This window comes from Mus caroli, unplaced genomic scaffold, assembly GCF_978045245.1.
Source record: "Mus caroli unplaced genomic scaffold, Mus_caroli_1 scaffold_12, whole genome shotgun sequence".
NCBI lineage: Eukaryota > Metazoa > Chordata > Mammalia > Rodentia > Muridae > Mus > Mus caroli.
The window spans coordinates 36,624,246-36,638,777 of NW_028227267.1; the positions used below are offsets into that span (position 1 = coordinate 36,624,246).

The 14,532-nt window shown below is 40.8% G+C and overlaps 1 protein-coding gene across 1 annotated transcript; it reads right to left on the minus strand.

Moving 5' to 3' along the window:
- Positions 1–7,893: 7,893 nt before the first annotated feature.
- LOC147001741 (disks large homolog 5-like) lies at positions 7,894–13,127 on the minus strand. Its single transcript, XM_085828564.1, has 5 exons — positions 13,082–13,127; positions 11,954–12,116; positions 10,680–10,811; positions 9,818–10,002; positions 7,894–8,207 (listed from the first exon to the last, which is right to left on the minus strand). Exons 1-5 carry the CDS (start codon positions 13,095–13,097, stop codon positions 8,143–8,145), a joined length of 561 nt encoding a protein of 186 aa, XP_085684690.1. The 5' UTR covers positions 13,098–13,127; the 3' UTR covers positions 7,894–8,142.
- Positions 13,128–14,532: the final 1,405 nt, after the last annotated feature.

Below are 14,532 nucleotides of genomic sequence, written 5' to 3' on the forward strand. Positions count from 1 at the left end.
AATTGACAAGTGGGACCTCATGAAACTACAAAGCTTTTGCAAGGCAAAAGACACTGTCAATAAGACAAAAAGACCACCAACAGATTGGGAAAGGATCTTTACATATCCTAAATCAGATAGGGGACTAATATCCATTATATATAAAGAACTAAAGAAGGTGGACTCCAGAAAATCAAATAACCCCATTAAAAAATGGGGCTCAGAACTGAACAAAGAATTCTCACCTGAGGAATACCGAATGGTAGAGAAGCACCTGAAAAAATGTTCAACATCTTTAATCATCAGGGAAATGCAAATCAAAACAACCCTGAGATTCCACCTCACACCAGTCAGAATGGCTAAGATGAAAAATTCAGGTGACAGCAGATGCTGGCGAGGATGTGGAGAAAGAGGAACACTCCTCCATTGTTGGTGGGATTGCAAGCTTGTACAACCACTCTGTAAATCAGTCTGGCGGTTCCTTAGAAAATTGGACATGGTACTACCGGAGGATCCAGCAATACCTTTCCTGGGCATATATCCAGAAGATGTCCCAACAGGTAAGAAGGACACATGCTCCATTATGTTCATAGCAGCCCTATTTATAATAGCCAGAAGCTGGAAAGAACCCAGATGTCCCTCAACAGAGGAATGGATACAGAAAATATGGTACATTTACACAATGGAGTACTACTCAGCTATTAAAAAGAATGAATTTATGAAATTCCTGGCCAAATGGATGGACCTGGAGGGCATCATCTTGAGTGAAGTAACACAATCACAAAAGAACTCACACAATATGTATTCACTGATAAGTGGATATTAGCCCAAAACTTAGGATACTCAAGATAAAAGATACAATTTGCTAAACGCATGAAACTGAAGAAGAATGAAGACCAAAGTGTGGACACTGTGCCCCTTCTTAGAATTGGAAACAAAACACTCATGGAAGCAGTGACAGAGACAAAGTTTGGAGCTGTGATGAAAGGATGGACCATCTAGAGACTGCCATATCCAGGGATCCATCCCATAATCAGCTTCCAAATGCTGACACCATTGCATACACTAGCAAGCTTTTGCTGAAAGGACCCAGATATAGCTCTCCCTTGTGAAACTATGCCGGGGTAACAAACACAGAAGTGGATGCTCACAGGCTGGAGAAAGTACCCAAGGAGCTTTGGGGATGTGCAACCCTATAGTTGGAACAGCATGATGAACTGACCAGTACCCCGGAGCTCTTGTATGTATCAAAAGATGGCCTAGTCGGCCATCACTGGAAAGAGAGGCCATTGGATTTGCAAACTTTGTATGCCCCAATGCAGGGGAATGCCAGGGCCAAAAGAATGGGAATGTGTGGGTAGGTAAGTTGGGGGGTATGGGGAACTTTTGGGATAGCATTGGAAATGTAATTGAGGAAAATACATAATAAAAGAATATTAAAAAAAAAAAAAGGAAGGTTGAGAAGCACTGCTCTGTACTGATACACTGAAACATCTCCTGATTGCCCATAATCCTAACTTGATACATATGTTATCTATCATTGTTACACTCTTTAGGGAAGCAAGACAAAAAGATTATCCCCCTGTGGGAGAGAGAGAGAGAGAGAGAGAGAGAGAGAGAGAGAGAGAGAGAGAGAGAGAGAGAGAGAGAAAGAGAGAGAGAGAGAGAGAGACCAGGTTCCTGTCAGCGCCAAATTTTTTCACATTGGCTATATTGACTGAGTTTGGTGTTTGCAAATGGGATGGAACAGTAGGTGTGTCAGTCTCTGGGTGGCCTTTCCTTCAATCTCTGCTCCTTTCTTTATCTCTGCATTTTCTTTTGAGAGAAGTAATTCTGAATTAGTATTTTTGAGGCAGCTAAATGGCCCCACTCTTCAACTGTGGCCATGCATATTCACTGAATATGGTTTGTATAGTTCATACCTGCCCTTTGTTTGGTATTTAGGCTAATGTCCTCCATGTTGCGTCCTGGGAATCTCTTGGGTCCCTGGCATCTGGGACTTTATAGTGGCTACAAACACTTCCCCCTCCCCCATGGCTACAGACCTCCTTTCAAATGAGTTACCCTCTGTACTTCTCCCCTATCTCCTCCCATATCTGAACCAGCCCACTCTTACCTCTTACTCTTCTCTCCATCCCAGATCCTTCTCTCCTCCTATCTCCAAACATTCTTGTCTTCCCCCTTCTGAGTAGGACAGAAACATCCACATTTTGTGTGGTCTTCCTTCTTTCTGGGTTACATATTGTGTGTGAATTGTTTCATGAGCATTCCATGCAGTTTTTTGACTAACATCTACTTATTAAAAGTACATACCATGTGTGTCCTTTTGTGACTGGGATACCAAACTCAAGATGATATTTCAGCTTCCAACCATTGGTCTTCAAATTTCATGAAGTCTTTTTTTTAATAGCTGTATAGTATTCCACTGTACAATGTACCATATTTTCTGTATCCATTCCTCTGTTGAGGGACATCTGGGTTGTTTTCATCTTCTGATTATTATATAATAAGGCTGTTATTAATATACTGGTGCATATTCCTTTTAATGTATTGGAGAATCTTTTGCTTATATGCACCATAGTGGCATAGCTGCATTTAAGGTAGAACTATTTCCAACTTTCTGAGAAATTGCCAGATTGATCTCCAAAGTGATTTTTGCCAACTTGTTGTCTCAGCAGAAATGGAGGAATTTTCTTTTTCATCACATCTTTGCCAGCATCAGCTGTCAGTTGAGTTTTGATTTTAGCCAATCTGACTGCTGTGAAGTGGAATCTCAGGATCAGTTTTATTTGAATTTCCCTGATGACTAAAGATGTTGAACATTTCTTTAAGTACATCTCAGCCATTCAAGATTCCTCCGTTGAGAATTTTCTGTTTATCTCTGTACCCTATTCATTAATAGGGTTATTTGGTTCTCTGGAGTGTAACTTCTTGAGTTCTTTGTATATTTTGGATATTAGCCCTCTATCAGATATAGGGTTGGTAAAGATGTTTTCTTAGTATGTGCATTGCATTTTGTCCTATTGGCACAATAAGAAGGTGTGGCACTGTTGGAGTAGATGTGACATTGTGTCAAGACCCTCAACCTAGCTGCTTTGAAATTAGTGTTATATTAGCAGCCTTCAGATGAAGATGTAGGACTCTCAGATTCTCCTGGACCATGCCTTTCTGGATGCTAGTATGTTGCCAACTTGTTGATACTGTATTGATCCTCTGAATATGTAAGGCATCCCCATTAAACTGTAGGGGAAGCTGCAGTGCAAGGAGATTTGGAGGAGTCCCAAAGACCTCCTTGTACAACTAGTCATGGAGTTTGTTCATCAGATATCCATCTGCAGGAGTCAGGGTGTTGTTCACAGTCATGTCTCTTATCTGAGCTTTGGAAAATCACCTGCCTGGGGGGCCAGAAGCTCCCATGGGTATCTGCTGATGCAGAGCTGGAAAAAGCTCTAATAAGAACTCAGGCTGATTCACAGAGTCCTAAAGGGAGACATAGGCAATACACAGATTCTGAATGAAATGGCAAAATACCCCAAATCTGAGTTCCCAAGGCTGATTGTTCAGATTAGAAAAGAGAATAGAAAAAATGGAGGGGGACACCAGTAAGGGCCATTGGGAAGAAGGGAGGCCAGGTGCTCCTGTTGGTCATGAACTCTGCTGAGAGTTCACACCAAATTTCAGTGTGGATCATGAAGGTAGAAAATGCTCAATTTGTTTTATTACATTCACCCTATTTGGGCTGATAATCCATGCAAGGAGACTGAGAAAGGTCTAAGGTTTCCACCATTCTTGAAGCCACTACTCTTTTTCAGGTCCCCAGAAGGTGGAGATTAACAATGAGTTGACCAAACAGGGTCCTTGAAACATTAGCAGATCTGCTTCAGGTGGCAGATCTTGGAAGTTTATGAGTCAACCAGGAAACAGGATTTTCTTAAGTATACCTGTCTGTGTTCATGGCTCATTTCCACATAAGGCAGACTAAATTTCAGGGGCAGCTATGTGTACACTGGAAAATCCAAGAGGTAATTTTTATTTGTTTTTCAGAAACCACAGTATCTTTGTAGGCAGGCTGACAGTTATAAGATAAATTGAACTCATTGTGTTGTCAAGCCTGTAACAAATCCTAGATCTCTTGTTACTCTTTCTGTGATCTGCTTAGCTTCCTAGACAGTGCCTGAATAGCCCTGCATTTATGCATTATCTGCAAAGATATTGGAATTAAAGAGTTTTTTAACTCATAGGTAGCTGCATATTTCAATGTGGATTTTGAAACCAGAACATGCTAGCCTTTTTAGGAAGCACTCCTAAGGTTCATCTCAAGGAATACTGGAAACTATGCCACTCTGCTTGTGAGTAGCCTGTATATCATTGGAAACAGAATTAACTAGAGTCTCTTTCTTTAAGTGTTACCAGTCTGGGTCAGAAAATGGTGTCCTGCCTTAATGTGTAGTGGGATGATTTGTGCCAAATTATGTAAGCTATTAGATTACATCTTAGCATGAACAGTTTCATTAGGAAAAGTGTCAACCTATTGTGATGGACAGAGTATGGTAGAGGACAAGGCCCTGCTCTTCATCCTGAAAAGTTGACAGAGAAGATGCCTCCAGATGAATGTCTGTCCAGCTATTCATGCCATATTTCAGGTAGTTTTCAAGCTTTGGAATTACACAGAACCTTTAGGATTCTGGCTTAGTACTTCAAATTCAGTTATTGAAGAAGTTAAAGTGTCCCTTCTGTAGGGTGTGGGGCTTCTTTAAACTCAGAAGATTGATATTAGCATGGGGAAGAAATCATGTCTTTGAAAGAGTGTAATTCAAAGCTACTTTTGAAGACTCTTTCTGTGATGGGTAAATCCTAAGCCTTTCAGGATGCATTGACTGCAAAGGCTCAGCATCAGGTTAGTACTGTGTCCTGTGCCTTCACGTTAAACCCTATTTGCTAGCAATAGACAATGAATTTAGGTGAGTCCCATTTGGGTATGTCAGAGTGGAAGGGAAGGAGAAACTTGGATAAGGACAGGAGAGTCTGATGTAGGCTAGAATCTCTTCACAAGACACATACATAGTGGTCAATGTAATGGTTTTTATGGTATAATAATCCATAAATTGTGGCATGTGCCCTCTATTTTTATCATGTTGTGCATTGTTTATACACTTATGAATTATTGTATCCATCTCTGTGCTTGTTGCCCCCACACTTGGGTGAAGCCTAAAAGATAAGTTGTGAATCAATTTACTCTTGTCTTTCAATTGTTGGAGATCAAATTCTGGTCTCCAGCTTGGTTGCAATCACCGTCACTATTGTGACATCCCACGAGTTCATTATATTCATTTTCTTTTACTGTTTTGAAGATAGTATCTATAGTCCTAGCTATAGACGTGGAACACAAGAATACCAATGTCTAAACCTAGAGTTAAAGACACTCATTATCAAACAAAGTCTGTTGTGTCTTTCAAGGATATGTATTAGATGTTTCCAATTAACAACTAGGTTTCTTCAGCACATGTATATAGCATTGAGCAAGTGGTACATCATAAAGTTGCCTACCATCTATTGGACTGAGAAAGAAATTAGGGAAACAACACACTTCACAATAGCCACAAATAATATTAAATATCTTGGTGTAACTCTATCCAAGCAAATGAAAGACCTTTATGTCAGGAATTTTCACACCTGTAAGACAGAAATTGAAGAAAATATCACCAGATGAAATGATCTCCCATTTTCATGGATTAGTAGGATTTACATAGTAAGAGTGAACATCTTACCAAAGGCAATCTACAGGCTCAGTGCAAAACATCCATTAAATTTCCAACACAATTCTTTTCAGACTTTGATAGGACATTACACAACTCAATATGGAAAGCCAAAAAAAAAAAAAAGAAAGAATATCAAAAACAAAAAACAAACAAAAAACCATACCACCACAACCAACACCACCAAAAGCAAAAAACAAAACAATACCAAAACCCTGTAAAACCAAAACAATCACCTACAGTAAAGGTATTTCTGGAGGCATCACCATCTTTGATTTAAGCTTTACTAGAGAGCAATAGCAACCAAACAAAGTGCTACAGGCACGGATATAGAAAGTTTGACCAATGGAATTGAACTGAAGACCCAGAAGCAAATACCCTTACCTTGATGAGAACTTAATTTTTCACCAAGAAACTAAAACTGTATAGTGGGGTGGAAAAAAAAAGCATCTTCAACAAATGGCTCAGGTCTAATTGAATGACTGCATGTTAAAGAATGAAAATACACCCATATTATTCACCCTGCACAAAACACAAGTCCAACTGGATCAAAGACCTCATCTAAAACATGATATACTAAATCTGATAGAAGAGAAAGGGAGGAATAACCTTGAACACAATCACACAGGAGACAGCTTCCTGTACAGAATGCCAACAGGTCTCACACTTATAGCAAAAATTTAATAAATGGGACTTCATAAAACTGAAAAGCTTCACAATGGCACAGGTAATATCAAAAGGGCAAAAGTGCAACCTACAGAATGCGAAAAGATCTTCACTAACTCTTATATAACTCACCAAACTATGTATCTACAAACTAAATAAAATTTTATCCCAATTTTAAAGTTGGGTACAGATCTAAAGAGAGTATTCCAACAGAAGAATCTCACTAGGCCTAGAAGCACTTATGGATATGTTCAATATTCTTAGTCATCATCATCAGGGAAATGCAAATCAAAAGTACTCTGAGATCTTACAGGCCTCAGAATGGATAAAGTAAAAATCTCAAGGGACAGCTCATGCTGATGAAAATGTGTGCCAAGGATAACACTGCTGCTAGAGGGAGTACAAATTTGTCCTACCATATTGGAAATCAACTTGATGCTTTCTCTGAAAACAGGAAATATTTCTACCTCAAGACCCAGTTGAACTTTGCCTGGGCATATATGTAAATGATGCTCTACCATACCACAGGAACACTTGCATACCTCTCTTCATAGCAGCACCTGTATTGGGGGTGGGAGGCTCTCTGGGAAGAGCTAGAATCCCAGGACAGTGGAAAACCCCAGGAATCTTTTAGGGTGGCTCTAGACTCAAATTGGAAAGTCTGGATTCTGAACTGGCCATCTCCTGTAACCGGACAAGACTTCCAGTGGAGGGACTGAAACAACAACTCAGCCACCAAAACTTAGACCCACAATTTTTCTTGCTTTTAAGATGTGCATGGTAAAAGATGAAGTTGAATTTTATGAAAGCACAAAATAATGGTTTGCCCAACTTGAGACCCATGCCAAGAAATGGAGCCTCCCCACCCCCTACATAGTTAATGATATTCGTGTATATGTGCAGCCATGGATCTAGCATAACTATTGTTAGAGAGAAAGCCTTCACTCAGCAGCTTCTGGAAACAGATGCAGAGGCTTGGGGAATTCTGTGGAAGAGGGAGAGGCAGGGTTGAAGGAGCCACAGTGATCAAGGACACCACTTGATAACCTACAGTTTCAACAAATCTGAGCTCTGAATAACTCATAGAGACTGAACTTTGAACCAGAGAATATGTGTGGGATGGACCTAGGCCTTCTCCAAAGAAGTAACAGTTGCATAGCTTGGTCTTCCCGTGGGAATCGTAAAACTAGAGAAGAGATTGTCTCTGACAATATTGCCTAACTTTGGATCCCCTTGTCTTAACTGTCATGATTTATCTAGCCTGAAAAGACAAAGATGCACCTAGGTATACTGCACCTTGATAATGCAAGGCTGGTTGTTATTCATAGGAGGCCTCCTCAATTCTGAGGAGAAGGGTAGGAAGGGTGGATAGCAGGGAGCCACTGGAAAGAGGGATTGTGAAGGGAGGAGGGTGAAGCTGAGATCTGGATATAAATAAATAATTAACATTAATAATAATTTTGAAAACCTTAATTTTTATTGGTGATGATATGTTAATAAATTCTTCCTCATACCTTTCTAATGCTAGTGAAACAAACTGACTAATACATAGCAAACATATTCAGTTCCGTTAGAAGATGCCATTTTTTTTTCTTTTTAAGAGAGACATGCCCCTTAGATTCACACAAAGTCCATTATTTAAGTTGTTGTTTTTGGTGCTGTTGTTGATCTTCCAGTGGGCAATCACTATTCACCAAGTGCAGAGAAGGAACACAAAGCCTTAGCCAGCTTTTTTTGACTCTCAGGCACATGGATTTGACATAGGAGCCTTTTCCTTACTTCCAGGTACCACAATTATTTGTTTTCCTACAAATAAAATCAAAACAGATAAGTATTTTTCAATCTACAAATTTTGGAATATCAGATTTTATACCATTTTTTGTCTTCTTTAGTTCTAGTGATCTAGGTGGATAGGCATGAAGATGGGCTACTATGTTTGAGGTTCTTAAAATGCAATATGAATTGACAGAGTACAATTCTCATTAAAGATTTCCTCCATTACCATTTAAGATGTTTAATGACCAAGCAAATGTATGAATATATATAGACACAATTACATACGTATATGTACAGAGACCCACAATTGCATCCCTTCAAAGACACATGCACACACACATACAAAAAGAGTACATGAATACACACTTGTATAATGAAGCAACTATAACAAGCACCTACCATTACTGAAATACAAAACACACATACTAAACACCCATGGACAAGAGGACACACACACACAAATGTACACAAACACACACACTCACACACACACATAGAGACACAACCTCCGCTATGAAAAGATGGCTATGTTTCAGAACATTTCCTGTCACTTGAGGAATTATTGGGACCTAAGATGTGTAAAAGGCTCTTAGACTAACCCAGCCTGTGTGCCCTGGCCTGTACTGATTTCCTTGTCAGGAACATTTTCCATGCATATACTTGCTGATTCTACAAGTATGGTGTAAGCCTTGCACAGACAAGCTGGCACACAAGATTCAAGGTCCTAGGAAAGAGGGGTCAAAGAACATCTGAAATATAATCTGCTCCTAAACCTACCTTGGCCACATCTCAGAAGACCCTGGTAGCACCAATAAAAAGAGTTAACAATGGTTATTATACAGGAACATTTCAACACGTTGCAGTTCATGTGATATAAAAATCATCTCCAATGTCAGTCAAAATGAGGCTAGTGAATTGACATGCAATGATTGTTCTGAAATGCAGCACTCTGAAAAACTCTGAGGGGGAATCTGTACTGAAGCAAAGCCAGGGCCATGACATACTAAGGAAACCTATGTCAGGAGAGGGATGCAGAGTAGGATTTTTTGAATCCTCTTGGTGAAGCCAATCAGATATACCTTGAATGTCTAGGTGGTTAACTTATGCAAGAAAGTCAGAGAAGTCTAATTTTTATTTTTAAAATATGTATATTGTGGAACTTACTCCTTTTTACTAAAGACTTTAATTATAAAACATTAAAATTAGAGGCTGCCCTACTGTCCTAGGAGGGGACTGGGCACAAGCCCCTCTGAGTGAGTTGCCATAGATCAGTACAGAGGACCTGGTTCCTAGATAATTCAGGAAGTGGCATCCTGAGGCACCTCTCCATACCATAGAGCAATAACGTGATGGTATAAGGGGTCCAGGATCTCCTCTGCCTTATAGTGGCCAACTAGAGGTGTCCAATTGCTAGGAGGAAGAGGAGGAGGAAGAGGAGGACGAGGAGAAGGCATGGCAGTAATTACATTTCTTGAAAAAAAGGTCAAATACACAGAAAGTCTTGGTAATGATCACAGAATTGTACAACTGGATGGGACATAGCAGAGAGCCTGCATAAGTTTCAGGACAGTTGCATAGGCTTGACTGTGTTTATGCTTACACATTAGGGCAACTTGCCCCTGATGCTTCATTCAGCCTACCTGCTGCTTGCCTGCTATATTTGTCTTTGATCTTCTGGCTGCCTTCTTTACATAGTATTTTTGTTTCTATGTTGCATTCTTCAAAGGCAATCTGCTCCCTTAGCAGCTGTCTGTTCTCCTTCTGCAACATCCTGACTTTGAGCTGGATGAGCTTAGATTCAATCAGGAGGTGGCAGTTCCTGAACCTGATCCACAAACAAAATATGATGACTCCAGGCAATATCCATCTTCCTCCCACTCCTCCAAGGACCATTCCCCTGTCATGAGCCTTGATAACCAGACAGCCCCAGACAAGTATCCAGATTGTCCGTGGAGCATCACATAGAGAGAGGTCAAATCCATAGGCCAGCCACTTTCCAGAAAACCCAAGGTACTTCTGAAACCACTGACACCAACAGGCACTCATGTATCCCTCAGAAGGGAACATGGGGTCCATATGTGCTTATATGTCTACAGTATTAAAAAACCACCTGTTTTTAGGTATAGGGCAAAATTTCTCTAGGAGAGAAGACACCCAAGCAGCACACAGTCGTTCTATGTTCCTCAGGGAAACCTCATCTATGAATCTAATTTCAGAGCCCAAGAGGCTCAAGGTTGATAAATATTTCCATCATGGTGTAAACATTTTCTATCTTGAGGATACTTAGTTGTAAAGGACTATGACTTGAGGGGCTCACAGACTCTACACACTTTGCCAAATAGAGTACAAGATGTTAAAATCTTACAGGCTTGCTTTAAACGAGATAGGCTTCCTGTTAGAGAAAACAGTATAGAACCTGAGCCCTCACTTTGTTTCAAAGACACATATGGACAGACATATCCCGTGTCTAGTTCTTGCTTCATGACCATGTTAGTCACTCACCAGTAATATTCATTTTCTTTAGTCAAGTCCTGGCACTTGTACAAGGCCTCACTGATGTCCTTGGGCATTCTCTTCAGGTCAGTCATCACCTGATCATGTTGCATCTCAAGCATGAATGTCTCAAAGTTGATCCTGTGGGAGGACATGGCCCAAGGAATAAATAATCCCGTGAACCAAGGGTACAAGAATCATTTCTATTCAAGGAGAATCATGCACTACCCCAACCCATGTATGCCACAACCTAGCTCCTTGTCACCAGTTCCACTTGGTGCTTATTAAATTTATTACCTTTGGCCTGGGGCCAGTAGAGACAGGGAAGTAATGGCAGGGAGCTCACCTGCTTCAGTTCACTGAAGAGGCTTGAAATAATAGATTAGCTCTCAATGGACTTTCCTGGAATCTGTGCAACAGGCCTGGGACCACGTTAAATCTCTATGACTCTCCTCCTGTTTTTAGACAAGGATTTGGCAATCCTTGGCTCTATTACTACAAAAATTCCCAAAGGACATAATCATATCTACAGGGAAAAGCCTTTATAACATATACCAGGAGATTCGAATGTAAGCACAGAAGTCAAGTCCTGTGCTGCTCAGAATGATCCTTCCTTGCTTCCTCACTGTTATTTCCTAGAAACTGTGTCAGGCAAAACATAATGACCTATCACATTACATAGATTCTCCAGATGATAAGCAAACACACACACACACACACACACACACACACACACACACACACACACACACACACACACTTACACTCAATCAGAATGCTAAATAAATATAATGATGTGGCATTATCTGAGAGTATAATGAATAAAATCTGAGAAAAGCAGTGATGAACTGCAGCCAATCCCGTCATACTGAGAGGTAATATGTGGGACGAGGCCACTCCAGCTGTTGGCAGGGTCAATTGCACCCAAATTACCTCCAGATCAATTTTAAAAGGATAGGCCATAAACACACAATACCTAGCAAATCCCCCAAACTAACACCTGTGCAAGCTTCTTAAAAGGCAGGATGAGAGCTCACACATTACTACCTTCATCCCCAGATGGTGATTCATGCTAAAGGCTCTGATTTAGTTTTGGAGGCATCAAAATTCCTGTGACCCCCATCTCACTACTATCTGAACTTCAAGTTCTGTGTTGAAACTCCAATCAGCCAAATGAGTTTGGATATGTGGACAGCCTGGGGTTTGTAGTGTCCTGTTTTACGAGGGAATCAGTGCTTAACAGGAAGGTCCCAAGATAGTAAAGAAGTAGGCACAGTGACTACCTGTCATTCAAATCCTTGTTAGAGTACTTGGCCAGGATTCCCTGGAGTTTGTCTCTCTCATTTTTTATGTTCTGGAGATCTCTTTTGAGCTTCTCCAACCTCTTGATTCTTTTCTCCTGCTCATTGTTGTTGGGAGTTTGGGGTGGTGCCTTCACAACAGACCCTGTAAGTAGATAAACACTAGTAAACGTGTATAGAAAGTAGGGCAGGGAAAGCAGAAACCATGCATTGTCACACACAGAAGCCTGAGGAAGAAGAAAATCTACAGACACTGTGAATCCCTGAAAGAGCAGGAAAGCTATCTTCAAGCTGGTCTCCTCAGCTGTGTCCCTGTTCCCATCCACCATCACTAAACATATGCCTGACAACCTATTGCAATCTCCCAGGCCTGAAATTCATAATAAGCTGCTCCAGAAAGAAGACTTGGAGGGCATTTTCAGTTCATATCTTACAACTTATTCCATCCCTCTTAGCACAAGAAAATAGACAATAAACACCAGCCCCTAACTTTCCATGAGCCAACACCTTTCTAGGCTTCTTACAATGTGTAATGAGAGCTCATACACTACTACACTGACCCCAGACTGTGAATCAGTCCACATCATACGTGTTCAATACCAAAGTGTCTGAAACCTTGATACATGAGCAGGGGAATATACCTCTCTGTTCTTGGCATCACATGCTTATGTAACCTAGAGGAAACTATATCAGCATGGAGTGCTTCAACACTCTTTCCTGAGAGCAACACTTTGTTAATCTCATAGAGCTGGGTCTTTGAATAATTTGCCATTCACAGGAAAATAAAGATCTCTCAGCAAATCAACTGCAGGCTTGTCAATTCCACACTGTCTAAAAAACTAATCATCAGATATTCTTGTCTCTGGCTTAACCATTAAGGAATCTGAAGGATCCAGATCAAACGCCGTATTCCTGCAATGACCAGCTGAAGCACACATCCCCCATGTATCTCCCCCAACCTTGCCCAGGTCTCACTGTGCCTTCTCCATGACCAGTTCTTTCTTGCCCTCTCCCAACATGATAGAGGGACAGTGTCCTTCTGCCTTGATCTGGTCTCAGTTTGTATTATATTCTCCCTCCAAAATACCCCGAGGAGCATGGACAACATACCTGCTTGGGAACCCATTAGGATCTAATGGAATACCTCACAGGCAACTCTGTTACCACAACACTGGTGACATCACTGAAGATTCTAAGGTTCTCCTGGATACAAGAGATTGTCAAGGGAAGTAACTACTGATGATGTCACTGGGAATGTCCATGGCTTACCTGCTTGCCAGCTTGCCCCATCTTGACCAGTTTCTGAAGTGCCCTTTCCTGGAGTCTCTCTTTTGACCCAGGGGTTAACTCTTGGCAACTTCTCCTTCCAAAATGAGACATTTCTCTCTGCTTCACTACAAGTCAAATGATTTGAATGGGGAGATTTTCTTAGGGCCATGGCATGGGTAGCACATCTGTGATAGGATCTAAAGCTCTAGCATCATTGGATGTGGGCGATTCTTCTTCAATATAAATTTAGTTCTGGGTGTATTGATGTAACATACAATCCTATTCCCCAGGAGGACTTGTTTCCCAGAGGCCAAAAACATCCTCCTGCACCTTTACTTTTATGCAAGTTGGATTATATTTTTTAGTCTGCACATGCCTTGGAAGGACACATTGTTTCACTATACTGAGCCATGTGTTTTCATTAAATCTCTGTTTTACAATCCCATTTCTTTGCAAAGAAAACTCCCTTGTACTTGGCAATAGAGGAAGGCAGATTCAGGGAGAGCATCAACTTGTAAAGTTTACATCCATTCTTCAAAAGATAAAATCCCACATTCTTCCTGTCTCCAAAACAACCACACAAAATAGGCATCTGTGAATAAAGGCCTACAGGGACATTGAATTGCTGCTCCATAGTCCCATTACCTATCCCTTCTCCAGTTTCTACCTTTTTGAGTTCTCAGTTCCAGGCCTGAGACTCTTCCAGATTGGATAATGATCCTGTATTCATTAGATGCTTAAGACTCAATATAATGGATAGGCGATGGATAGGGGATGGAAAGGCCTCTGGCCCAGTGAAACCTCAATTTTAATGGATCCATCATTTCAGGAGGGGATCTGTTTGGCATTGACATCTGTTCCTTCTGCCTTCTTGACCTGGGTGTGCTGAGTGCATGCTAAAATGATACTTAAACTCTCCAGTAAAATAGTGGAAAAATCATGTAAAGCCTTTCCAAATTTATTATGTTGTCTTGTCTACCTTCTTGAGCTATGTAATATCACTATGACAAGGCTCCAAAGTGTCTGGGGGGATGGTGGGGTAGTCAGAAGCCCAATCTGTCTCTCAGGTCGTCAGATGAATAGCCTTTACGGAGAACTGGAGAAAATGGGTAATGAAAAAGCAATAGTTATAGATTGGATAGCTGATTATCTCTGAGCATGGAAAGCAATGCAGCATGCATTCCAATCAAATAGTATTGGGATGAATCCCTCCCTGTTTTTGCGTACAATAGGCCCAAAGTAAGAAGGAGGCCCATCCACCTTTTCCTGCACTCTACTAAGTGTTTTGTAGT

What these genes read in the sequence shown, in the direction of transcription:
- LOC147001741 (XM_085828564.1), bottom strand. An exon ending in AACAAGGATTTGAATGACAG is followed by an intron (nt 10,812 to 11,953) that starts GTAGTCACTGTG and finishes GTCCTCCCACAG; the next exon opens with GATCAACTTTGAGACATTCA. An exon ending in ATATAGCAGGCAAGCAGCAG is followed by an intron (nt 8,208 to 9,817) that starts GTAGGCTGAATG and finishes TTTTATTTGTAG; the next exon opens with GAAAACAAATAATTGTGGTA.